The following is a 27,679-nucleotide window of genomic DNA, read 5'->3' on the forward strand; positions in this document are numbered from 1 at the left end:
GGAATAACTTGCCAGCTGTCTACACTGGCCCTTTGAATTTTCGGAAAAGCACTGACGATCTACTATAAGATCATCAGTACTTTTCTGGAAAAACTATGCTGCTCCCATTCGGGCAAAAGTCCTTTTCCGGAAAACTGTTCTGGAAAAGGGCCACTGTAGACAGCACAGATTTCTTTTCCGCAAAAAAGCCCCGAGCGCAAAAATGACGATCGGGGCTTTTTTGTGGAAAAGCGCGTCTAGATTGGCACGGACGCTTTTCCGGAAAAAGTGCTTTTCCGGAAAAGCATCTTGCCAATGTAGACGTACTTTTCTGGGAATACTTTTCACGGAAAAACTTTTCCGTTTTAAGCATTTCCAGAAAAGGGTGCCAGTGTAGATGTAGCCTAAAGGTTGGACGAAGTCCTATCAAGTAGCCCTCCTCTTTCTTCCTTTTATTTAAAATAACCTGTTTGCCTTTCCTGGGTTTCCGCCCCTCATGTCTGTCACCCTGCCCGTGGGCGCCTGTGGCGGGGGGGGGGGGCGTGTTTCACACTTCAGTCAGGATCTTGTGGCTCCTGTGCTCAGCCCTGTGCCAACTACGCACCGCGCCCGTGTCCTGCCGCCTACGTGCGACCCGGCGGGAGCTCGCGCAGCATCGCTACTCGCTGTAGCCGCGGTGCCTGGCGCCTCTGTCCGCGGCCGGGCCGGACCCCCTGTCACGTGGCGGCAGCAGGCGCGCGGGGAGGGGGAGCGCGCGGCCCCGCTACTGCTGGCCGCCTGGGCGGGGCGCACAGGGCCCGGCAGGGAGACCCCGCGCTGCAGCCAGCCCGCCCCTCCCCCGCTAGTGGGCGGGGCCCGAGACCCCGGGCCTGGGAGCGTGGCGAAAGGCCGCACGCGGTGCTCGATTGCTCCCGTCTGTCCGGCCAGGGCGCGCAGTTGCCGATCGATGGGCGCGGGGCCGCCATGCTGGACTTCGCCATCTTCGCCGCCACCTTCCTGCTCCTTCTGCTGGGCGCCGTGTTCTACCTGTGCCCGGTACGTCACCGCCGCGGGGGGGGTCTCTCCCTGTGCCCGGTATGACGTCACCGCCGCGGGGGGGGGGTTCTACCTGTGCCCGGTACGTCGTCACCGCGGGGGGGGGGCTCTACCTGTGCCCGGTATGTCACCGCCGCGGGGGGGGGCTCTACCTGTGCCCGGTATGTCACCGCCGCGGGGGGGGGCTCTACCTGTGCCCGGTATGCCACCGCCGCGGGGGGGGCTCTACCTGTGCCCGGTATGCCACCGCCGCGGGGGGGGGCTCTACCTGTGCCCGGTATGTCACCGCCGCGGGGGGGGGCTCTACCTGTGCCCGGTATGCCACCGCCGCGGGGGGGGGGGCTCTCCCTGTGCCCGGTATGACGTCACCGCCGCGGGGGGGCTCTACCTGTGCCCGGTATGCCACCGCCGCGGGGGGGGGCTCTACCTGTGCCCGGTATGTCACCGCCGCGGGGGGGGCTCTACCTGTGCCCGGTATGTCACCGCCGCGGGGGGGGTTCTACCCGGTACGTCACCGCCGCAGGGGGAGGGGGGCTCTACCTCTGCCCGGTACGTCACCGCCGCGGGGGGGACGGGGCTCTCTCTACCCAGTTTCTTCTGAGGGGCAGGGGGTCTTTACTAGAAATGTGAAATCCCAATAAATCACCTGGTCACTGGCTACCTGTCAACATCCCTATGTTCTACCTGTCAGACTATTTAAGGAAGAAAGAGCCAGTGAGAGAAAAACGATTTTGTGCTGTCATGAAATTATTAAGTTGATGAAGATTTATAAGCCTGCAAATTGGTCTTTTCGGCTGATATGAAAAGTTGGAAGCAATAGGTCAATAGATGTGCAAATGCTAATTAGAGATGTTAGATAGCGTGTAATTGGCTAGTCATATAACCACATCACATTTTAGTGGCTACACAACTATTTGATGGTCCCCAGGGGCGGGGCTGGCAGCCAGTGCTCTTCTGGCCCCACTCCTGGGGAGCCCCCTGCTATCAGAGGCAGCAGCACGGAGTGGCGTGAGGGAACAAGTTTGCAAGGGGAGCCGTTTAAAAATGACTTTCTGTACAGACTAGCTCTGCCTGCCACCCCACACTGCTGCCTCTAATACAGCAGAGCCAGGGAATGGGGCAGCTCCCGCCTCACCCCCTACCCTCACTTGCATTCCACTGCCTCTGTAGGAGGTATCAAGGGAGGGGACGGGTGAGTCCACAGAACTGACGTGCTTGAAAGCCGGTTCCCTGCTCGTATCAGCCACCATCTGCCCCCCTCACCTTCCACGTTGCTGCCTCTCTATCAGAGGCAGCTGGGGGGAGGGGGGGGAGAGGTGAGCAGGCAGATCCAGTGCTCATGGGGAGCCAACTTTTAAAACAGCTCCTCACAGGCCCTGGCTCTTGCTTTGCCCCCCTCCCCTGCCCTTGCTGCCTCACTGCCTCAGATATAGGACTTTGAGCATCAATTTTCTTTCTTCATAGGCTTCTAGACAAGCATCAGGTATCCCAGGTATGACTCCAACCGATGAAAAGTAAGTGGCTTCCTCCTTTCTGTTCATTTTATTGACCCTTCATTACATATCTTATATGATATTTTTCGTAGATATGTGTTTTTATTCCTGTTACTCTTCTATCAGAGATGGGAACTTGCCAGACATTGTAACCAGTGGTAGCCTGCATGAGTTCCTGGTGAATCTGCATGAGAAGTACGGTCCTGTTGTCTCTTTTTGGTTTGGAAGACGCCTTGTGGTCAGCGTGGGGTCCATTGATCTCCTAAAACAACACATTAACCCCAATAGGACATGTAAGTTTAATTTGCTTTCTCTCCAATTAATTTCTCTGTTCACTTTTACTAGGTTGAAATCCTGGCTTCACTGAAATAAATGGGAGTTTTGCCATTGATTATGAGGAGGGAGGGAGGATTTCATTCATGGTATTTAAAAGAGTGAGATTTAATTTGAAACTGGATGAGTGGTCTAAGCTTGTGTCTCTGCTCATGCTTATAGAGATGGCATTTAAGTGATCAAACATACCTTCCTGTTTCAGTACTTTTGGATGGGAACATTTGAATTTTTTGTTTCAAAATGACTTTTCAAAATATCTCTTTTTATTTAATTAATTTTATTATAAAAGGTTGAAAGGTGGGCTTATTGGTTAATCCAAATGACTACACACCCACCCACTTACCCCTTGCTGACTCTGTATCAAATGCAGCAAGAGGGGAGGCAGGAGCCAGTGCACATGCCATGCTGGCTCCCCATGCCTGCTGGTTCCTGCAGAGCCATCTGCCCCTCTGCTGCCTCCCACAGAGACAACAGCACAAGGGGCAGGCGGGACCTGGTGTACACAGAAAGCCAGGTTTCAAACTGGCTCCCCGTGGGTATCTGCTCCTGCAGAGCTACCTGCTTCCCTCCCCCCTTGCGCTGCTGCCTCTGTATCAGAGTCAGAAGCAGGGAGGGAGCATCAGGCGGGAGCTGGCTTTTAAGGTGGCTTGCCATGCATGCTGGCTCCACAAAGCCCCCTACGCCCCCCCTTGCTGCCTACCACAGAGACAGTTTAGGGGGACAGGCAGGCTTAAAAGCCAGCTCCCCACAAGCACCAGTTCTGTGGAGCTATTTGCCCCCTCTCTGTGCTACTGCCTCTATTAGAGATGGCAGCGTGAGGTAGGGACAGGTGGGATGCTGGAGCAGCCTCTGTTAAACAGGAACTCCGGTGCCCCGTGGACGGGCTGCTGCCACAGAGCAACCTCTGTCCGCAGCGGGCCCAAGCTCTCTGCGGACAGAGGCTGCTCTATGGAATGCTGGAGCAGCCTTAGTCTGCAGGGAGCTCAGGCCTCTGGCAGACAGGGGCTGCTGCCACCCCATGTTGCTGCCTCTGTATCAGTAGCAGCAGTATGGGGTGTCAGGTGGGAGCTGGTCTGTGCAGGGAGCCGATTTTTAAACCAGCTCATCTAGCAGACCGTCTTTTAGTAACCATGTATCTAAAAATTGTTGTGGCTATATGATTACTAAAATAACTGATATCATCCCTAGTTTTCATTAATCTTATTAAACTGGTAGAAGGAAATTGTAGCCTGTAGTGGTGATGTCAGTGTTTTCCCCAAAATATTTATGCATGACAGATCTGACATGCAGTCATAATCTACTATAAGCCCATGGAGTAGCTTCTTGGTGGTAGTGTGTGCACTTGTTTGTATGCGCTTTTGCCAGAAGGGAGTGATTGGCAGGAATGCCATGCAGTAAAGCACTTTGCAGAAGGAGTCATCACCAGAAGGAAGAATTACCGAGCAACTTGCTCAATAAGTTGAGTGCTGCAGCTATTGAACATGGCGCTACTCTTGTTCATTCAATCCATTATTTTTTGAAGTGGTCTGTTGAGTGAGATCTACATTTAAAAAGATGGCAATATGGTGTGGGAGCCTAATGAGAAGAGGTTGTGGATATGGTAGTGGATTAGCACTCAGGACACTGATTTTATTCCTGGCATGGCTGCTGACTTGCTGTGTGAACTTAACCAAGGCATTTTTCCTTTTTGTCTCCATTTCCTGGTGCATCCTTTTTCTGTTTCAGTGGCAATCTCCTTAGGGCAGAGACTGTTTCTTACTATGTGTCTGTACAATAACTAGTATAATGGGGCCCTGATGTTGGTTGGGACCATTAGGGGTACTGTTTTATACCTTTCATGGCATTTCCTTGTGCCAAAAGGGCTTTGATTACATTGCCCCCTGCCCATCCTCTGGGGATGCTGGCTGCACTAAACAATTACAATTGGAACACACCCAATTATCACTCAGAATTGCACCATATCAGTTCTTCCATCAAAAAAGTGTAGTGAGGGAGGAACAAGCTTGTTATGGACATTGATTTAATTAACAAATTTGCATCTGTTCCTAGCACTTTAATAGCATTATGCATAAGAAACTGCTGGCAGAGAAATCCAGAGTAATTCTTTAACCGAAGCCAAAACAGTAGTGTGGAAGTAATAAATGTCTGTATGGGTATGTCTACACTACCCTCCTAGTTCGAACTAGGAGGGTAATGTAGGCATACCGCACTTGCAAAGGAAGCCCGGGATTTGAATTTCCCGGGCTTCACTTGCATAAGCGGGGAGCCGCCATTTTTAAAACCCCGCTGGTTCGAACCCCGTGCAGCGCGGCTACACGGGGTACGAACTAGGTAGTTCGAACTAGTCTTCCTAGTTTGAACTACCGTTACTCCTCATTTCACGAGAGCTAGGAAGCCTAGTTCGAACTAGGAAGCCTAGTTCGAACTACCTAGTTAGTGCCCCGTGTAGCCGCGCTGCACGGGGTTCGAACCAGCGGGGTTTTAAAAATGGCGGCTCCCCGCTTATGCAAGTGAAGCCCGGGAAATTCAAATCCCAGGCTTCATTTGCAAGTGCGGTATGCCTACATTACCCCGCTAGTTCAAACTAGCGGGGTAGTGTAGACATACCCTATAATTGTGAACTGATGCAAGCTAACTGATTGCAGGAGTAGGTGGGGAGTGAAATTATTAAACTGCATTGAAAAGTTGAAAGGGCTCTGTAACTTAACAGGACACTATTTCTCATAAGAGACTTGGCCCCTCTCTGCAGATGGGTAAGAGGAGTAAGTATGAGTAACAATAGTGCAATAAGAGCACATTAGTGTGGTACGTGAGGGGTTGCATGAGACGTAATGTTATAGTTGAAAGCAAAAAAATCTGGAATTAGATATCCCTGTATTGTATGGTCACACAATTTTTGCAGGTAGTACACATCCCAGTGGTCCTTCATGTTGACTGACACCTCGTGTGCATGTCTGCAGTGCTAGTGGGTAAAGCGAGGCCACAGAGCAGTAGAAGAAAGGGGAAGGACAACACTGTGTCCATACCTCTGTCTGGACCTCCATGCCATGAAATAATTGATTCTAAATGAACTTGTGGAGCAGTAGAATAGCAATTTTATATCCATGAGGTAAGATGTAAACAGATTGTAAGTGAGGTGGGCTGAAAACTAATTGAATCGTATGTAATCAGGTTGTAGTGTCATCTGATGATATATCAAGTTGATGACATTGTCAGCCAGCGGCCTTGTAGGAAGTTATAATTTATTATTGCAGTTCTCATAAAAATGGTGAGAAGAGCCAGTTGACTGTTTATGTAGCATAGCAGCTCTCCACTCCAAGGAGACAGCATTGTTATACTAGGAGCAAGATGGTATATTGTCACATGGAGGGTCCAGTTCTGGGTCCCAGATTTCATGGAACAAGAGAAGTTTAATCTCGTTGGAGACAGTTCCTGGAAGAAGGAAATGTCCCAGATTGCTATCAACTTAGGAGCATCACTGACCAAGTTCAGAGACAAGGGTGCCCTAGTTTGGGGACCCTTTGAGCAGGGAAGACATAAAAGGCAAAATGAGGAAGTCCTAAAAGTTGCTCTACATTTCCCCTTTCTTCCCCTCCCCACAAATCTGTTTTGACTGATATTTCAGATTCTTCCTTTTTGTTTTGTTTCAGCGGATCCCTTTGAAATGATGTTAAAATCCCTATTGAGGTACCAATCTGGACTTAGTGGAGATGCGGGGGAGAGTCACCTGAGGAAAAAGCTGTATGAAAACGGTGTAACCAAGTGCCTGCAGAGTAACTTTGCTGTCATCCAGAAGGTGAATTGCTTGATTTGAAGGCTTGCAATTTGCAGGCCAGCATGTAACATTTTCCCGAGGAGGCAATCTGTCGTCTTTGGCTGAAAGTTTAATGGGGATGATGGCTGAAGTAAAGAAGCAGAGAGAAGATTGGTGCTGGAATCAGAATCACATGCAGATTTTGTGAATGTTTTAAAATCTCAATATTCCTGACCCTGAAATACCTCTCCATAATAATAAGAGAAGTAGCTTTCCAATGTAGGTCTGATCTTTTATTTACTTATGTTTGTTCTCTCACTCAAAGTCCTCCAGATATTTTTCCAAATAACATTTTACGCATTCCTGGCCTAAGATTGGCATATTTGAGGTAATTTGCACAAAATTTTGCTAGAAACTAGGAATGGGTTACGGGATAAATCACTTGATTACCTGTTCTGTTCATTTCCTCTGAAGCACCTGACATTTGATACCTGTTAGGAGACAGGATACTGGGCTAGGTGGATCGTTAGTCTGACCCTGAATGGTCATTCTTATGTACTTTTCCGTATATCCATGTTGAGATGCAAGACTTCGGGGGAAAAAAAAAAGGTATAAATCATCCTTGCTGCTAATGCTGTGGTGGGCAACCTGTGGCCCACTAGGGTTCTACGTGCATCCTGCACCTCCGCTCTGCCCATTTCAGAGGCGGAACACTGCACTAGTCCTTATCCACTAATTGAATTGTCGATGAAAATCCCATCGATTATTCAATTAGTTAATTAATTGAAATTGAACATTCTTATTCCAGCTGTGGTTGACTTTATTTGTAACAGTATTTGATAATTTTCACAGAGAAACATAATATTTATAGTGGCAGTGTCCATTTGATTAAATAAATATAGAACATAAGAATGGCCTTATTGGGTCAGACCAAAGGTCCATTTAGCCTAGTACCCTGTCTTCAGACAGTGGCCAATGCCAGATGCCCCAGAGGGAATGGATAGAACAGGTAATCATCAAGTGTTCCTTCTCCTGTCATCCATTTCCAGCCTCTGACAAACAGAGGTTAGGGACACTATTTCTACCCATTCTGGCTAATAAGTATTGATGGACCTAACCTTCATGAATTTCTCTAGTTCCTTTTTGAACCCCGTTAAAGTCCTGGTCTTCACAACATCCTCTGGCAAGGAGTACACAATCAACCTGTGGAACTATGTGAAGAAAAACTTCCTTTTGTTTGTTTTAAACCTGTGTAATATAATAGGGGGTCTGGGGTACCTCTAAAAGGGTCAAATCAGGGTGAATTGCTTATAATTAGGGCTGCTTACGGTCCAAGATTGGAGGTCCTTCTTATAAGGCACCCAACCAGTCAAACAGAGCACTTCAGCTGCCAATCTGGTCAGCAAGAAGTTGCACAAGCAAATGTCCTTAGACTCCCCATCTTTACCTGTTCCACAACCAGCACCCACCTTACACTGATGAAAGTAACCAACTCCAATCTCATCAGCTCCAAACAGGTTTTCCCAGTCCCAAAGGACCAGCAAGAATTCCCAGGCAATTTATATCTTAGATCAGGGCTACTCAACACGCGGCCCATTTTTTTGTGGCCTGTGATGCTGTTTGGGTTTATGGTGCAAGTTGGATTGATATGAGTTTTAGTAGTTACATTTCTGCACTGTCATTGCTCGTGGAAAGTACTGTCATATGGGTGGAAATCAGGTAAATGTTGCATTTTATGAATATCAGCAGAACTGACTTAAATGGGGCCTGTGTGTTGTGTAGTCTTGCCTTAATCTTTGTATTTGTGCCCGTCAGTGTGAAAGAAGATATTTGCAAGTATATGCAACCACACTTAAGTTGCCATCCTCGGCATGTGCTGTGAGTATCATTGTGGCCCCTAAGGCTTCCAAAGTTGAGTAGCCTTGCCTTAGATCTTACACAAAAGAGCACTCTGTGCCCATCCTTTAGAAATTAAAATCTAAAGATTTATTAATGAAAGAAAGAAAAGGTCAAGAGGAGGATGGCTAAAAAAACACACTATGTACATCAATCACCAAGATCTTGATGCAGGCTCTTAGCAGAGATCTAACAAACTGCTGGCTTAAAAGTCTCTGGAGTACGTCCTATGTTAGGATGGCTCAGTGCTTCTTCCCAGCTGTCTGTCTATAGCAAGGATGCTTCTGAAGTCATGCAGGATTGAAGACCAGATGGAGGCATTCCCAGGATACTTTTATAACCTTGCCCATGCAGAGGGAAATCCATTGTTCTCCTGGGTGATGGTACCTCCCAAAATGGAGCTGATCACATGATCCACATACTCGTTTATGTCCTTTCTAAGCAAGGAGCCATGGAGTATCCAGGTGAGCCCTTCTCAAGCAAGGGACCACTGTGTGCTCCTCAGTGTCAACTGGCAACCCTTAAGAGTCTGTCCATGCAGCATTGAGCAAGTGCCCCTTACAATAGGTGGTCAATGCCTACTGCTGTCTCCAAGACAGAAAACATTTAAAATATAAATACAAAGCCCATATTCATAACACACAAAGATCGTACAAGTATATGAGTAGCCAAGACAGAGCCAGACTAGCATAAGCTTTCATTTGACACCTCTCATGGCCCACTTTGCACCGAATTTGGGGCAAACCCACAATAGTGAGTGCAACAGCCTACTCACATTAAAATCTGATAATGTGACAACTGACCACCTATTAATTTCATTTGGTGGCCCCTAGTTCTTATGTTATGGGAACAAGTAAATACCTTTTCCTTATTCACTTTCTCTAGACCTGTCATGATTTTATAGACCTCTATCGTATCCCCCCTTAGTCTCCTCTTTTTTAAGCTGCATAGTCTCAGACTCTTAAATCTCTCTGCAAATGGGACCCAATCGAAACCCCTAGTAATTGTTGTTGCTCTTTTCTGAACCTTTTCCATTGCCATAGATTCCTTTTAAGATGAAGCGACCACATCTGTACTCAGTATTCAAGATGTGGGCATACCATGGATTTATATAGAGGCAATGGGACATTCTCTGTCTTCTTCTCTATCCCTTTTTTAATGTTTCTGAACACTGTTTGCTTTTTTGACTGCTGTTGTGCAGTGGGTGGGTATTTTCAGAGAACTCTCCACAATGACTCCAAGATCTCCCTCTTGAGTAGTTATAAATTGTGGTTAACGCAGTATGAATATGCTTCTATTTGCATTAGCTCAGTACATTTAGAAGGGAGGACAGGGTTCAGTTACATTAATTTCAAGTCATTAGACCCAACTCTATGTCCAGAAGGTGGGAGCAGGGCAGGATGCCACATGTGATACACAGGTGCAGAGCTCTTCTCTTGATTCACCCTGTGTCAACCAGATGTTACCTCCAGCACACAGGTAATTGAAATAACTCATTGAAGTATTCCTTTGTGGTAGCTGGAGGAGGCTCAGAGGGGTTCTATTGGGCAAAATCCTAGAAATAGCCAACCTTAGCTGGAACCTAAAGCTAAGGTTTTCTGTTGTTTAAATAATAGTTTTAAAAAAACTGCTGCAGGCTGGGGTTCAGTTTGAGGCATATCCAGTGTGTGGCCTGTGAGGAGCTGGGTGAAAATACTTCCATCATAAGATGTGTTTGTAAAGAATAATGGAGTGAAGTCGTAGGTCAAGGAGACTATTGTAGCTTTCTGATTTCTTTTCTTTTAGCTGTCTGAAGAGTTGCTAGCAAAATGGTTGTCCTTTCCTGAGTCTCAACATGTGCCCCTTTGCCAGCACATGCTGGGCTTTGCCATGAAGTCTGTTACACAGACAGCAATGGGCAGTAGCTTTGAAGATGATCGGGAAGTAATTCGATTCCGCAGAAACCATGATGCGGTAAGTCTCAGGAAGAACCAGGAATGTTCTACGTCCTATCAATTTTCCAGTTGATGGCAATGCATATTTTAGTAATGGGTACAAAACATTGGTACAGAGGCCTTCACCTTGGAAGTTCAGGTTGGTAGATTCTTAAGGCAGGTAATTTCTCTGCTATTTTGTCCCAATTAAACTTGGTTAACCTAAAGAAATAGCTAATAGATATATATTGTAATTTGTGGAAGGTTGGAGTTTTCTAAAGCACCTATAGGAACTGAGCACGTAAATGACTTTGAAATCTGATGGCATTTGAGTGCGTAACTCACTTAAAACTCTTTTGAAACTCCCATACCAGTTCCTTGATCTATGGTCCTTTCTTAAACCCTCTGTCTTCAGAATAAAGAGGGCATCTGAGGTAACCATAGTTAATCCAAGTAAATGATCCACATTTACAGAATCAACATGCTTGCTACCTGCAAGAGTAAATATACAAGACTGGTATTTTGTGATCAGGACACATGAGTTGAAATTGGGAATCAGTGCCAATTATTTTGTAAAAGATTAAAAGAAGCTCACTGATTACATGCTATTTAGATCTTATAAGTAAATGGGCCTCTGTTACTTTGAATCTTGTGCCATCTTCCTTTGACCAGCATATCTTGGATCCTTGAAAAATATTGGGTGACCTATAGTAGGATGGTATAGGATAAATGGGTTGAATGTGTATTTTGGGATACTATGGCTTGGAAACCTTTGCTTCAGTCTCCAGGAAGTGGACACATTGGAAATAATTTTCAGAGGTGCTGAACACCTCTTTAGCTGAAGTCAGTGAGAGCTATGGTACATGGCAATTCTTTAAACTGAGCCCATAGTTTTGCACTTTTCTGTTAGACGCAATCTCTGAGACCTGCCACCTCTGGGGGATTGCTTCCACTTCATCCAGAATGCTAATGGGCCCAAAGATGGGGAATTGAGGGTGGAGCTGATAAAACTGAAACCCATTGAGTCAATCAGATCTGATATGGGTCTCTTAAAAATAATCTGCAAAGTCTTGTTTTTAAAAATTGGGTTTGTAACCTTGCTTGCTTCTCTATGGATAAATGAGGAAGACAGAGGATTTCTTATATCTTTATAAATATTAGGAATGTTAAGTTTAGTTTTCCCAGGTTTTGCTAGACAAATGCCTGAAATGACTCTGGAATGTACATTGTGAGCTTTTGCACCTTAACAGAAATGATGTGGGTGATGAATCTTTAACAAAGATTGTCTTTCTCCAAGATCTTCAATAGCCATTGGAATTAAATGTGTGTTAATGGAACCAAAGAATTTTACAGTCTAACCAAAACCTCTTCCTCTCAATTGCTCAGCTCTCCCTCTCTTCATTGAGTCATGTCATAATTGTATTAATTGCAGTTACTTAGACTTGGGCTACCAACCAAGCCTCACAGATTCCAATCAGTGACTTACAAATGAAGGTCCTTCTTTCTCCCACATCTTTTTTTCCAGTTGTAATTAATTGCTATGACTGCATCATCTCAGTTCTAGCAGCTCTTTGCAAAAAGCCTTGGAAACACAGCAGCATACCTAATAAGGCCGTTTTCTATTTGGGCCTGCTACAGAGAAGGGGGATGTCTTGTGTGTTCGTGCATGTGCACGCACATGCGCACCTATGTCAAAATAAAGTTAGCAGCAGTCCTAGCAACTTGTGACTTGGAGGGTAATGGAATTCATCTGTACCTCTTTCAGATCTGGGCAGAAATTGGAAAGGGTTTCTTGGATGGGTCACTTGACAAAAGTGTGACCAGGAAAAAGTCATATGAAGATGGTGAGTTTTTCCACTCCCAGCTCTCACCTGTCTGCTCATTCACACAGCTGTGATTAATGTGTTTGAGGTAACTGCCACATGAAGGCTATGTCTAGACTGCATCCCTCTGTCGACAGAGAGTTGCTAATGAAGCAGGGATTTAAATATCCTGTGCTTCAATAGCATAAACATGGCCACCGCTTTTTTCAAAACGGAGCTTTTTTTTAAAAAACAGCAGTCTAGATGCGGATCTGCCAAAAATAAACCCTTTTTCGACAGATCCCGTAAACCTCATTTTTTGAGGAATACAGGCTCTATCGAAAAAGGGTTTATTTTCGACAGATCCACGTCTAGACTGCCGTTTTTTTTTCGAAAAAGCTGTTTTAAAAAAAAGCAGCCATATTTATGCTAATGAAGCACGGGATATTTCAATCCCTGCTTCATTAGCAATTTCGATGTGCCTAATCTACATCTCTCTATCGACAGAGGTGTAGTCTATACACAGCCAAAGACATTTGATTTGCCCATATTTGTGTAGGTATTGGCTTTTCTGTGGGTTGTTTTCACCATCATATCTGAGCACCTAGTGTACCTTATCAAACGTATCCTTCCTGTGTGTAGTGATGTTTTATCATATTTATTTTACAGACAGGGTCCAAAGTTGGGATATAAAATCCCATTTAAAAAGTTAACTGGTTAAACATACTAGTTAACTGGTAAACTGGGATCCTGCAGCAGGAGGCCTAGCCAGGCTGGAACAGCTCCCACCCATAGTGCAGGTCAGTCACAGCTTCAGGCTGGCTGGGCCTACCAGGCAGCAGAATGCTCCAGCCAGGCAGGGCCTGCTGCACCAAGCCATGGGTGGGGGGCTGCTTCAGCCCAGCCAGGCTCGCTGCACCAAGTTGGTAAGGCAAATACTTTACTGGGTAACCAGTTAACCGGTTGACCCTTTACATTCATAGTCCAGAGAGTTTAAATGACTTGTCCAAGATCACACAAGAAGCTTATAGCAGCTGTGGAAATTGAACTCAGATTTCCTGAATTCTTGTTGATGACTTAGCTCGGGGTGGGGAACCTAAGGCCCAGGGCCTGGATGTGACCCTTGGCTTACATAAGAACGGCCGTACTGGGTCAGACCAAAGGTCCATCTAGCCCAGTAGCCTGTCTACCGACAGTGGCCAGCACCAGGTGCCCCAGAGAGGGTGGACCGAAGACAATGATCAAGCGATTTGTCTCCTGCCATCCCTCTCCAGCCTCTGACAAACAGAGACCAAGGACACCATTTTATCCCCTGGCTAATAGCCTTTTATGGACCTAACCTCCATGAAATTATCTAGCTTCTCTTTAAACTCTGTTATAGTCCTAGCCTTCACAGCCTCCTTTGGCAAGGAGTTCCACAGGTTGACTACACGCTGTGTGAAGAAGAACTTTCTTTTATTAGTTTTAAACCTGCTACCCATTAATTTCATTTGGTGTCCTCTAGTTCTTCTATTTAGGGAACTAATAAATAACTTTTCTTTATCAGCCCTCTCCACACCACTCATGATTTTATAGACCTCTATCATATCCCCCCTCAGTCTCCTCTTTTCTAAACTGAAAAGTCCCAGTCGCTTTAACCTCTCCTCATATTGGACCCGTTCCAAACCCCTAATCATTTTAGTTGCCCTTTTCTGAACCCTTTCCAAGGCCAAAATATCTTTTTTTTGAGGTGAGAAGACCACATCTGTACACAGTATTCCAGATGTGGGCTTACCATAGTTTTATACAGGGGCAATAGGGCTTGCTTGGATCCAGCCCCTGAGGCTCAGGGCTCCTTGTGCTGTGTGTTTTAAGGATGTTAGTCGAAATTCTGCTTAGTTAAGCTGATGTAAAATTGCCTTTATTAGAATTATACCAGTTTAATGGCAGTATGGCACAACAGAGCAAACTCTGATCTCCTTCATTTTGTGTGTAAGTATTGCTGGGATCCCCAGGCAGCTTGTGAGAGGAAGGAGGTTTTGTCCTGAAGGCAATGGCCACAGGACTTGAAAAATAAGTTATTTAATCTGTCTCGGTGCCCCATCTGGTAAACGGGGATAATAAATCCTTCCCTTTCCCCATCATTTGTCTCTTCTATCGGGACAATTGTTTCAGCAGGGGGCTGTCTCTTACTATATGTTTCTCCAGTCCCTTGAACAATGGGGCCTTATATTAATCAAGGTGTTACAACAATGTGAATGATCAGTAGCAGTAATTCTATAGGCCATACAGATTATGAGGTCTGGGAGAAGTGTAAGAATGTTTTGTGGGGTGATTGTTAAACCCAGAATGTTGTTTGAACTTGTTCTCATAATCTGAGCTATAATACTTATGTGCCTTAGCATATGTTGCAAGATCACTTTAATGTTTGACTCATGCGTTTTTAGATGAATAACAGTAAACTTGCAAATTGACACAAAGTAACATGCTTAGTAGAAAGTCTTCTTCTGTCAATGGACAAAGAGTGGACAGCTGATCTGAAGGGCTGGTTTGAAAGATAGATTCTAGAAAAATCCTCTGCTGCTTTGGGAGGGTGACCAGCTTTTAAAATAATTTGTGTTCATGAAGCTCTGATGGAGATGGAAGCAGTTTTAAAGAAAGTCACAAAGGAGTGGCGGGGCAGGAACTTCAACCGACATGTCTTCATAGACTCCTTAATGCAGGGGAACCTGAGTGACAAGCAGGTATGTCCAACTATCATATATGTACAATAACACACTAATCTAGTTTCACTAGATCAGTTATTAATTACATCTTAGCATTTGATTAATTATTTCATTTTTTTTAGTCCATATTAATCACTAGAGTATAGCATATTAATTTTCCTCTTCTAATCTTTAATTGCATTATATCTTTGGTAGCTTTCTGTCTTGCTGCTGTGACACAGTGGGGGGTGCTGTCTACTTTGTAACCTTGTGTTTCTGCCTGTCTGTATGGTGTTGTGTGATTCCCAATGACTCACTCCAAATGTGTATTGGCTGTAGACACCTAAGGGCCAACCTGAGAATATGTTTCCCAGAGGGAGAGACAAAGGAATTTAGGCGGGGACTGTGACCAGGCTGGGGGGTAGGACCGAGGAGTTGGGGTAGTCTCCGCTGGGCTAGGATGAGGAAAGGAGACTGAGAGCAGTGTGACAGACCCAGCCGGGTTCACATTGGCCCCGGGGGGACGATTACCCGCCCGGGCATGGAAAAGGGTGCCGCAGGCGGAAGCGGTGGGGCCGATCCCAACTGGCCAGAGTGAGAGCGCGGGGGAGCCTGGCCAAGCCCGCGGCGGGGTAGGTGGAGCCTGACCCGGCCTGCGGGAAAGCGCCCCGGCGGGGGGGGCAACCCGCACTAGGGGGCGGAACCCCGGCCATGCGCCGGGGCGAGCGTAGAAGGGAAGGCGGGGGGGGCAGAGCTAACCCCCCTGACATCACTCCCCGGGCGCCTTGAAAAGCGGCCGGAGGATGCCGGCAGCGGGGGAGCAGGGAGGTGGCCACACTGGCTGCCCGGAGCACCAAGCCTCTCGCCCCCTGGGCAAAGAAGAAGGAGGATGGCTCCAGCGGATCCCGGGTCCTGGTTGGACGGACCTGGCAGCTCCGGCGGGGTGAGTGACACAGTGGGCATCCTGTGGGAGAGCCTGGAGGCACCTGTGGGCAGGCGAGTTTAGGGCCACTGCCCCGTCTGCCGTGGAGTGTGGCTCATTGACACCATACTCCACTTAGGGCCCCAGTCTGGGATCCAGAGGAGAGGGAGGGCCCGGGTCCCCCACTCCCCACATCCCCCACACACGAAAGCATCCCCAGTAACCTAACCTCCTGCGACGAGGGCAGGGTGAGGACAGTCCATACAATACGCAGTTGCATAGGGCACCAATGGGTTTTTCTGTCCTTGTTCTGTGACTCTGCTTCCTCTGGAGTTAACATAAAAGTGAAAAACCCTTCCAGATCTACGGGTGGAACATTGAACCTGTGAAAGAGCCATCAGGCATAGGGGCACCCGTTTAACGGTACCATTCAGAGCCCTAGAAATCCTAAGGACAGCTTTGTTTGGAGGCTTTGCATTAGGTATGAAAAAAAGAGAATTACAGAATAGTGATATTAAAATGTGTTTAATTAAGTCATCATGTAATTGTTGAAAATGTCAGTGGTTACATGCAGGGTGCAAGCAGCTCCTGCCTGCCACCCAGCGCTGCCACCTCTTTATCAGAGGCAGCAGCTCGGGGGCAGGCAGCTGGCGCAAAGGGAGGCTGGCTTTTAAGTGGGGAGGGGCTCATCAGTTAACCATGTGAACAGTTCCCTTTCACACCCCTAGTAAGGAAACAGAAGTTAACAGTGGACAGAGCATGAATTCACAAGTGTCCTTATAATTAATATGTGATAATCTAATGTGCTATGAGATTAAGAAATAGTAAGAAGAGTAATGTATGTAATAAGCTTACAGCTTTGCTTATTGGCACTCTATAGAGTATTAACTGCTTTGAATCTATATAAGGATTGACTTGTAAAATTAGTAAGCCTATCATAAAGCATGTGATACAGTGTAAAATATAATGCACATGTTAAGACTTTTTTAGACTATGTCTATACCGTAAAATCTCAAGTATAATGTGCACTTTTTTCCCCTTTTTTTAGCATCAAAGTCGGGGTGCGCATTAATTATAGGAGGTTTTTTTAAAAAAGATTTAAACTCACCCTCGGCAGGCACGAGCTGGGGTGGGGGGCAGGCACGGGCTGGACGAGGGGGTCGGCAGGCGTGAGCTCAGTGCGCGGACAGCTGGGCGGGGGAGGCTCCCCCGACAGGCACAAGCTCGGCACGCCGGCAGCTGAGCGGGGGGAGACCCCTCCCCCCTGGCAGGCACGAGCTCAGCGTGCATGAGCTCACCTGGACAGAGGGGGACCCTGCGGCAGGCGTGAGCTCAGCTGAGCAAGGGGGTACCCCGCAGCAGGCGTGAGCTCAGCGCATGCACGAGCTCAGCTGGGCAGGGGGTACCCCGCAGCAGGCGTGAGCTCAGCTGGGAAGGGGGCCCCGTGACAGGCGCGAGCCCCTTCCTTCCTATGCATACCGTAAAATCTTGAGTATACAGGCAATCCCCGACTTACGTGGATCTGACTTATGTCGGATCCGCACTTACGAATGGGGCTTTTCTCGCCCTGGAGCTCGCGGGCGGCGGGACCGCCCAGAGCGCAGTGGTCCCGCCACCGCGTCCTCCGGGGCGAGAAAAGCTGCTCCGGGTCTCCCTGGTGTGCTGGGGGGACTCCCCAGCACAGCAGGGAGACCCGAGCAAAGCCGCACATGCGGCGGGACCCCGCTGCCCGTGCGGCTTTGCTCCTGTCTCCCTGCTTTGCTTGGGTCTCCCTGCTGTGCTGGGGGGGGACTCCCCCAACACAGCAGGGAGACAGGAGCAAAGCCACAGAGGCGGGGGACCCAGCCGCCTGTGCGGCTTTGCTCGGGTCTCCCTGCTGTGCTGAGGGGGACTCCCTCCCAGCACAGCAGGTAGACAGGAGCAAAGCCGCAGAGGCGGCGGGACCTCTGCACCTCCGCGGCTTTGCTCAGGTCTCCCTGGTCTGCTGGGAGGGGAGGGGGTGCAGCTAAAGCCCCTCCCTCCCCCCCCCCAGCAGACCAGGCTTTTGTTGCAGGATGCCTGGGGTAGAGCAGCTGGGGTGCTGCTGGGTTGGTCCTGCGGGGACCTACCCGGCAGTGCCCCAGCTGTTCTGTCCCAGGAGTCCAGATTCAGCCGCTGTTGAAACTGATCAGCGGCTGATTCCAGGAAGCCGGGGGCAGAGCAACTCTTCCTAGGGCTTCCTGTAGTCAGCAGCTGATCAGTTTCAACAGCGGCTAAATCTGGAGCCAGTTCCGACTTACATACAAATTCAATTTAAGAACAAACCTATAGTCCCTATCTTGTACGTAACCTGGGGACTGCCTGTAATGGGGGTGCGCATTATAGATAAGAGTTTAGTTTATTCAAGAATTCTGACCTTTAAAAGGCAGATGCACATTATACTTGAGATTTTACAGTAATCTGATTTATAATTAAATACATTGGCATAGTGGCGCACCCTGACCACACCATACACCCGAGCCTGACCCACCTCTGTTGTAGCTGTATGAAATTCTAATAAAGAAACATCAGGGATGAGTCCAGATTTTCACTGAGTTTTTTGGATTCCAGTGGACTGGATAAAGTGAGAACTGGATAAGCCAAGTGGTAAAGGTGTTGGTGGGAGTCCCAAAACCCTTCCAGTGGGAGCACTATCGTGGGAGTCCCATCCTTCTATGCTGGATTTTATGCTGTCTGAGTTAGTGTGGTGGAATGGAAGATTTGATTTGTCATTAAATTCTTTAACGTTTTTTCTGACTCCGTACCCCTGAACCAGATTTTGTTTTGTAGATCCTGGAAGACACGATGATATTCTCTCTGGCAGGGTGTGTAATCACTGCTAATCGTAAGTAGTGTAAGCTTTCAACTCCGTAACAAACTTAAGGGAACTAAGCTATACTGAAAATAACATGGTGAGATGAGACTTATTTTCATGTAAAGAAAAAAGCAACATCTGCCTTCCTTTTTCTTTTCACCAGAAATGCATTCAGACAGGTATTTCTAAACAGAGTTCTGTGTGAGTGCCCCATTCTAGTTAGATAAACGTAAAAAACAAGGTTTTTTTCATTACAGATTAACATGGTTACCCCTCTGAGGCCATTCTAGTTAATGAGTTCTAGTGGATTGAAGTTAAGCTGCTGTAGACAGCCCTCTTAGAATTTCCTGCTGCTGTTCCTGACTTGGGCTCAAAACCCAGCCAGCTGATGCTAAATTAGATGAATCTGTACCAAAGAGAAGCATCCCAAAATGATCATCTTTTGAAATAAACTTTCTTGCTCTTGAAGGATTTAGAACAGTGAAGGGAACCTTGGTTAGTGAGGGGGCTGCATGAGTGGCCCTCCTTCATCACAGTGGGCTACAAGACTGTCGTAACCAAGATGGTCTCCCAGGATAGGCTAGTTTTGCTAACTTTGTTTGTTTGCCTGCCTAGAATTTCTGGGCTGTGCTGAATGAACCATAGCAGGGCTGTGGAAACCAAGAGCGTGTGCAGTCCATGCACACCTCACTTCATATACCCTTGCATACCAGTAGGAAGAAGACTACGGGGATGGAAACCAGCATAATCTGGCAACCCTTCGCAAGGCAATACGAACATAAGAACGGCCATACTGGGTCAAATCAAAGGTCCATCTAGCCCAGAATCCTGTCTGCCGACAGTGGCCAATACCAGATGCCCCAGAGGGAGGGATCACAACAGGTAATCCTCACGTGATCCCTCCCCTGCCACCCACCTCCAGAGAAACAGAGGCTAGGGACACCATTCCTACCCATCGTGGACAATGGTAAACAAAATGTTTCCTGATTCGCACATAGAACCCATGTGCAGCCTACGTGCTGCAGGTTGTCCACCACTGAAGTTACTTGTATTCTTATGAGAATTATGAGAGAAGTAAACAGAAATGAGAACTGATGGAAACCTTTTGGCTGCACAAATTGTCACTATGTTGGGGAACTTTTCTAAGCTAAATGTGCAGGATCAGGAGGTCCAAAGTCATCCACTTATCTGGAATCCCTAAAACAATCTCTCAAATATGGTACTCAACCGAGGTATTGAAGGGTATTGAAAGTCAAGTAGCAAAGCTTACATAAAGAGAATGTCACTGAGACAGGAAATGCTTTCTACAAGTGTTTTGTCTACATAATTTTCTGATGGGATCCTCTGTACAACCTCAGGATAGCAAATGACAAAAGCCTGCTCACTCTTGCTTCTTGTGCTTGGAAACACTACTTCACATGGACTTATTTCATATTAGTGCCGTCTGTCTTGGGTAGTGTATCATAAAAGTCTACTGCTGGATACACAAAGGACCAGATCCAGCCACATGGTACAGGGAGCTGTTATGCACCCTTTATGCCACCTAAATCCCACTTGTACAAAGAGATTCAGCAGAAGAGCGATGGGGGTGGGGAATGACAGTATTGCTGCTACCTTCCCACTGGAGTGCTGAGAGGGACCAGCTTTAACCTCTGCCTTGGACAAAAAGAGCTCTATTGAGGGGGAGTGCTAAATCAGTCACATTGCTTCCCTGGCCAGCACTGCCACTCTTGTGACCTACCTGCTAGAGAAGAATTTTGGCAGCTTTCCCCACATGTGCTGGAGTTTCCCTTTGGCAGATTTACTCCTCAGGGACCTTTAGTTTAATCTAGTCAGATTGTCTAAATTCTCCAGTTACCTTTGCAGAGCCAATATGTCTGTTGTAGAAGTTGTGCTCTGGGGAGTAGGGTAATAGCAGCAGTATGGAGTGGTTAACCCTTCTTAACACTGTCTAGTCTCTTCTGCGCAAATTGTGGAGCTGTGAGACTGTAGCACCTCAAGCCGATTAAATTACTGTTTCCTTCTTGATCCACTGATTTGATCATTTTCAAGTTTGTCTCCAAGACAGGAAAAGGGATTCTAGACTATAGTATCCCTGTAGTACTCAGTCCTATTATTCAGTATAGATTCAACAAAGTCTACCAGGTAAATTCTATACAGCTACATTTTATACTTCATACAGATGTTACTCTTTCACATTTTCATTTCTTGTCTCTCTCTAATGCCTCTTCGCTGCATTAGAAGAATAAATTGCAGATATAAAGAACAGGAAAACTGGACTTGATTTGTCCCCCTTAAATCAGGGGATGGATTTGTGGAGCCAGCTCTCTCCTTGTTGCTTTCTTAGTGTGCACCTGGGCAGTCTATTTCCTGACGACATCAGAAGAAGTCCAGCAAAACCTCTACAAGGAGGTGGATCGAGTTCTTGGAAAGGGCCCACTTACACATGAGAAAATTGAGCAGCTCAGGTGGGTCCATGTTAAGAGTGAGAGAAGCACTTGAGCTAAATAAGCTGTCATTATCATCCTGCATGCCGAAGGCTGACTTATGTCCATGGTGGTGAAAGGAGGGAGAGCAGCAACACTGAACAGTGTGTCTAGGGACTCTGAGATCATGCCCAACAGAAGCCCAGGTAGAGTTTGCTTGGGGTCATTGGGAACTGGTTTGGCCCGCTTGACAAGATGCTTTGTGGTGGGTTGGGGAACTGTGCTCTGAACCATATCTTGCCACTCCTTTGAGCAGGAAGAAAGTTGATATCCTTGGTTGATGGCAATGTACAGCTTTGGGAAAGCCCAAAAGGACTGAATAGGAGAGAGACCTTTTATTTAGGGTTACAAACACCCTACAAAAAGCAATGGAGTATTATATCTCTGAGGTAGAATTCTACCTCAGATGGTTTAAAAAAAAACCACCCTGTAAAACTCTATTCAACAGGGTAGGTTTTTAGACAGTTTCCCTAGTGCCATATTAAATTTCTACAGAACTTGCTTAGTTTCAACTTTGTGAATAAGAGTAATCTAGATGTTTACAGTATTGCCCTGTCAGGAGCGGGCCCTCTTATGTGAAGTGCAGTACAGGAGGCCCCTGACTTGCAACGCGATTGGTTCCGGAGGAAGTGTTGTAAGTTGGGGGTGTCGTAACTCAAACCCGCATTTACGGTCGTCGTCGTGCGCCATCATAAATGCAGGCCAAGGACGTAAGTTGGGGGTTTCTGGTCCCTTCCACACTTACAAAAATGATAGTAAGAGCGGAGGGCCGGAACTCGGGTGGTTGCATCTCGGAGGCCTCCTGTATAAACATAGTGCCTACCCTTTTTCAGCCCTTAAGTGCTTGAGTCAGAACCTAGGAGAGAGTATTCACAGTATTCAGGCCCTCCTTCATAGGTGTGGTTGGGAGCAGTGAGGATATGACTGGAGGTGGTGGATGAGGACAGGAGACAGGAGTCTTGGTAATGTCCCTAAAGTGTATGCCTTGGTGCTCAGATGCCATAGTACTAGACACAAACTTCAGAGTCACTTCAGCCACTGGTGGAGCATTCCTCTGCAATCCCTGCTGCAGCTGTGGTAGGAACCAGTGGAACACTGGAATAGTGTTGTAGAGAGAGCGTTTTAGTTTTGCCTTGATTATGCTTATTGTGTAGCTGCCAGTTAGCCGGCCACTGACCTAAGGCATTTTTTATAACCTCCCATAAAAAGACTGCAAATGTGCCAGTATTCCTCATTGAATGTGTCCTGGAAGCAGCTCTGGGAGAGGAGTTGTGATCCCAGATGCAGAGGGTCAGGAGGTCAAGGGCAGCGTTACGCAGAAGAGCCGTTCCTAACAATGCAGAAACATGCACTTGCTTGTCTCGGAAAAAGATTTATTGGCACAGACTTCTGGTTGCAGGTACTGCCGGCAGGTCCTGTGTGAGACGGTGCGGACAGCAAAGCTTACACCCATTGCTGCACGGCTGCAGGACCTGGAGGGAAGAATTGACCAGCATATTATCCCCAAAGAGGTAGGATAGAGCTGGGAGCTCAAATTTTCCCTCTCCTCTTTCAAATTCTGAAGTTCCATTACTCTGGAGAAGGGGAATACTGTACCCAATGACTGACAAAACCAGATTATTTCTCTAGCAATCTTACACCAAGATAACAGTTTGTATTTTGGTATATGTGCAGTTTAGCTTGGAGCCTAAAAGGTGCTCTTCCCCTTTTCTCTATGAAGAAGCTATTATTATCATCTGTTGGGAGATCAATACGGCAGCACACAGGCAATTCAGGAAGTTTTTGGAGAATGTTGGGGATAACTTCTTGGTACAAGTGCTGAAGGATTCGACCAGGGACCATGCACAGCTTGACCTTCAGCTCACAAACAGGGAGGAACTAATAGGGGAAGTAGAGGTGACAAACTCGGAAGCAGTGATCATGAGATGGTAGATTTCAGGATCCTGACCAAAGGAAGAAAAGAGAGTAGTAAAATACACACCTTGGACTTCAGAAAAGCAGACTTTGACTCCCTCAGAGACCTGATGAACAGAATCCCCTGGGATGCTAACATGAAGGGGAAAAAGTCCAGGAGAGCTGGCAGTATTTTAAAGAAGCCTAATTGAAGGCACAGAAAGAAACCATCCCAATGCGTAGCAAGAGAAGCAAATATGGTAGGAGACTGGATTGGCTTACAGGGGAAATCCTTGGTGAACTTAAGCACAAAAAGAGAGCTTACAAAAAGTGGAAACTTGGACAAATGACCGGGGAGAGCTATAAATGTATAGCTCGAGAATGCCAGGGAGTTATCAGGAAGGCGAAAGCGCAATTGGAATTGCGACTGGCTAAGGATGTAAAGGATAACAAGAAAGGTTTCTTCAGGCACTCTAGCAAGAAGAAGGTGATCAGAGAGGGTGTGGAGCCCCTACTAGATGAAGGAGACAACCTAGTGACAGATGATGTGGGGAAAGCTGAAGTACTCAATGCTTTCTTTGCCTCTGTCTTCACGGACAAGGTGGGCTCCCGGACTAATGCGCTAAGTGACGCAAGATGGGATGAAGATGGACAGCTCTTGGTGGGTAAAGAACAGGTTAGGTGCTATTTAGAAAAGCTAAATGTACACAAATCCATGGGTCCGGACTTAATGCATCCAAGGGTACTGAGGGAGTTGACAAATGTCATTGCGGAGCCCTTGGCTATTATCTTTGAGAAGTCGTGGAGATCGGGAGAGATCCCTGATGATTGGAAAAAGGCAAATGTAGTGCCCATCTTCAAAAAAGGGAAGAAGGACGATCCAGGGAACTATCGGACGGTCAGTCTTACCTTGGTCCCTGGAAAAATCATGGAAGGGATTGTAGAAACTGTAGAAACCATTTCATAGTTAGCTAGAAGCCATCTTGTATAACAGAAACCATTTCAGCTTTTCTCTCAAGCACGTAGACCAGAGTGAACTTTCTGTCACCCCCTGAGAAGAGGCCTACAGGTTGGGATGGTTGGGACAGGAGATGTACTCCCTCCTACCTGTCCGCCATCTTGTTTGATAAGGCTTTGTTTTTCCAAGTTTAATTGATGATTTCTGTAATTGGATGCCCTGACGTCAGACTGTTTGGCTAAGGGTATAAAGATACTAGGATTGATTGTATTAGCCAGCCTTACTGGGCCTGGCTTTGCTGGGACCACGTTTGGCTCATGCTGTGCTTTATTAATTAATAAAGCTGTTTGTTAGCTGCCTAAACAGAGAGGAGCGTTTTTGCTTCGACAATTTGGAGGTTCCACCGAGATATGGGAAAGTCAGTGGATGTGATATACCTTGACTTTAGCAAGGCTTTTGATACGGTCTCCCACAATATTCTTGCCAGCACGTTTAGGGAATGTGGATTGGATAAATGGATGGTAAGATGGATAGATAGCTGGCTAGAAGGTTGGGCCCAGCGGGTAGTTATCAACTGATCGATGTCAGGATGGCGGTTGGTTTCTAGCAGAATGCCCCAAGGTTCAGTTCTAGGACCAGTTTTGTTCAATATCTTTATTAATGATCTGAATGAGGGGATGGATTGCACCCTCAGCAAGTTTGCAGATGACACTAAGCTTGGGGAAGAGGTAGATACACTCAAGGGCAGAGAGAGGGTCCCGTGTTACTTAGACAAATTGGAGGATTGGGCCACAAGAAATCTGATGAGGTTCAACAAGGACAAGTGCAGAGTCCTGCACTTGGTATGGAAGAATCCCAAGCATTTTTACAGGCTTGGGACCAACCAGCTAAGTAGTAGTTGTGCATAAAAGGACCTGGGGATTACAGTGGATGAGAAGCTGAATATGAGTCAACAGTGTGCCCTTGTAGCCAAGAAGGCGAATGGCATATTAGGTTGCATTAGGAGGAGCATTGCCAGCAGATCCAGAGAAGTGATTATTCCCCTTTATTCGGCTCTGGTGAGGCCACATTTGGAGTATTGTGTCCAGTTCTGGGCCCCCCACTACAGAAAGGATTTGGACACATTGGAGAGGGTCTAGCAGAGGGCAACGAAAATTATTAGGGGGCTGGAGCATATGACCTACGAGGAGAAGCTAAGGGAGTTGGGTCTGTTTAGTCTGCAGAAATGAAGAGTGAGGGGGGATTTGATAGCAGCTTTCAACTTCCTGAAGGGAGGTTCCAAAGAGACTGGAGAAAGTCTGTTCTCAGTAGTGACTGATTGCAGAACAAGGAGCAATGGTCTGAAATTGCGGTGGGAGAGGTCCAGGTTGGATATTAGGAAAAACTGTTTCACTAGGAGAGTGGTGAAGCACTGGGATGGGTTACCTAGGGAAGTAGTGGAGTCTCCATCCTTAGAGGTTTTTAAGTCTCAGCTTGACTAAGCCTTGGCTGGGTTGATTTAGTTGGGATTGGTCCTGCCTAGGGCAAGGGGCTGCACTTGATGACCTCCTGAGGTCTCTTCCAGCTCTATGGTTCTATGATTCCATGTTTGAATCCAGAGTGGATTTGAATGTAGTGGTTCATTATAATGATCTTTCACGGACTCCTGCTGTCTTTGAAGGGGTCTCTGTCTCTGGGTTTAGTTGTGCAGAGAAGACCCTAATTTAAAAACATACTGAGTCAGACAATCAATGACCATACTGAGTCAGACAATCATCCGTCTAACCCAGTATCCTGTCTTGTGATGGGCCATTGCCAGATGCTTCAAAGTAAATGAACATAAGGCAATCATCGGGTGATCCATCCTGTCCTCTAGTCCCAGCATCTAGCAGACAGAGGTTTATGGATACCCCAAGCATGGGGTTGCATCACTGACCATCTTGGCTAACAACCATTAGTGGACCTGTCCTCCATGATTTTATTAGTTACACTTTTGGACTTTATATCATCCCTAGCAACAATTTCCACAAGTTGACTGTGCATTGAAATACTTCCTTTAGTTTATTTTAAACCTACTGTTTGTTAATTTCATTGAGTGACCTCTATTTCTTGTGTTATATAAAGGAGTAAATAACCCTTCCTTATTCACATTCATCTCATTATTTACTCTATCATATCCTCCCTTAGCTGATTCTTTTCCAAGCAGAATAGATCAGTCATTTTAATCTGCTCATATGCAAGCTGTTCCATGCCCTTAACCATTTGTATTGTCCTTCTTGGTACCTTTTCCAGTACTAATAAATCTTTTCTGAGAGGGAGTGATGGGGAGATGATGTGGGTTTACCATGGATGGCATTATGACATTTTCCATCTTATGTATCCCTTTCCTAATGTTTCCAAATGTTCTGTTTGATTTTTGATTGAAAATATCTGCTCAATGTGCAGCAACAAAGAACTATCCACAATGACTCCAAGATCTTTACTGAGTGGTAACAGATAATTCTTCGTCGAGTAGTGTCCCCGTGGGTGCTCCACTCAAGGTGTCGAGTTCGTCCCAGCACCGCAATCTGGAGAATCTTCATCAGCAGTAGCCCCGCCGGACTGCACATGCACGTGTGCTCTCTCACGCCGTTCGCGCCTTTTTGCTGAGCGCAGTCCAGCCCTGTCAGTTCCTTTCCAACTGTCTGTGGCCGCAGACGGAGTTAGAACGAGCTTCCTCTCCGTTCTGAGGAGAACGGGGAAATAGTTGTAGAAATATAGTTAGTTATTGTTCGTAGTTGTTTTACTAGTTATAGTTCATATACTTAAGTTAAAAAAAAATCTTTTGTCCTAGTTATATGTTTTTGTTGAGTAGCCCTCCCCCCCCACCCCCCCAAAAAAAAATATAAATAAAGAAGAAATAGAATAAGGACAGTCATTATGCCCTGGTTTCAATAAATGTTTGCCATGTCGGGACGCAATGCCCGCATCAGATGGGCACTCTCGGTGTATTAAGTGCCTAGGAGACCGGCACATTCTGCAAAAGTGCACACATTGCCCTAAACTGACTGCGTGTGCCAGGCGTGATAGGGAAATGAGACTGAGGATGCTTTTGTTTAACAAAGCTTTGCAAATGCCTGGCGGGGACGAGCCGCCCAAATTGATGTCGGGCACATGAAGCTCACCCGATCTCCCATACTCCCAACCGCAGGACCTCCAAACTCACCAGAGGACTAAGTGTGGGTGACAGACCGGGTACCTCACGCATTCCGCCGAGGCTCTCTGTTGAGAAGATGGGCAAGGGCCGTAGCACATCAGCTCCTAGCCCTGCCCTATCAAGAGACCCAGCACCGGCACCTTTCAAGGAACTGCGAGCTGAGTTGGCACCGGCAACAGCTCTAACGGCTCGTTCAAAGCCAGTACCGACTACCTTGGCACCAGCTTCTCTGGCACCTGCGCAGAAAGAGACAAGACTGCCGGCTCCCACAGCAGTGGTGCCAGCGGCATCGGGACCGGTATCCATGGTGTCGGCGGAGTCAGATTTCACGCAGCCCTCATCGCAGCCGCCGTTACCGCCAGCACAGCTGACACCACCGGCGTCACCGACACTTACAGGAAATTGCTGCTGTTCCATCAATGACGTTTCTGCACCAGCCAGCCCTCTGCAGTCGGCACCTTCTTCCCTGCACATCTCCTTGGTGCCTACAAAGGCACAGTGGAAGTCTTGTCGCATTTGGACA

At 46.9% G+C, this 27,679-nt stretch overlaps 1 protein-coding gene across 3 annotated transcripts in view; it reads left to right on the forward strand.

Annotated features, from left to right (window-relative positions):
• The first annotated feature begins 640 nt into the window (after positions 1–640).
• The window catches only part of CYP20A1 (cytochrome P450 family 20 subfamily A member 1), a 36,310-nt gene continuing 9,271 nt past the window's right edge, over positions 641–27,679 (forward strand). Inside the window, exons 1-10 of one of the 3 annotated variants that reach the window (XM_075933794.1) lie at positions 641–1,014; positions 2,479–2,528; positions 2,634–2,800; positions 6,491–6,636; positions 10,276–10,443; positions 12,169–12,247; positions 14,813–14,928; positions 18,620–18,674; positions 20,992–21,112; positions 22,530–22,641. In XM_075933794.1, the coding sequence (XP_075789909.1) occupies positions 943–1,014; positions 2,479–2,528; positions 2,634–2,800; positions 6,491–6,636; positions 10,276–10,443; positions 12,169–12,247; positions 14,813–14,928; positions 18,620–18,674; positions 20,992–21,112; positions 22,530–22,641 (1,086 nt within the window). In that variant the 5' untranslated portion in view covers positions 641–942. Of the gene's footprint in view, positions 1,015–1,042; positions 1,097–1,473; positions 1,489–2,478; positions 2,529–2,633; positions 2,801–6,490; positions 6,637–10,275; positions 10,444–12,168; positions 12,248–14,812; positions 14,929–18,619; positions 18,675–20,991; positions 21,113–22,529; positions 22,642–27,679 lie in introns of those variants that run through there. The other 2 variants (XM_075933793.1, XM_075933795.1) reach the window with 2 other exon arrangements.

The sequence above is a fragment of the Pelodiscus sinensis genome, chromosome 7 (assembly GCF_049634645.1).
Source record: "Pelodiscus sinensis isolate JC-2024 chromosome 7, ASM4963464v1, whole genome shotgun sequence".
Taxonomy (NCBI): Eukaryota; Metazoa; Chordata; order Testudines; family Trionychidae; genus Pelodiscus; species Pelodiscus sinensis.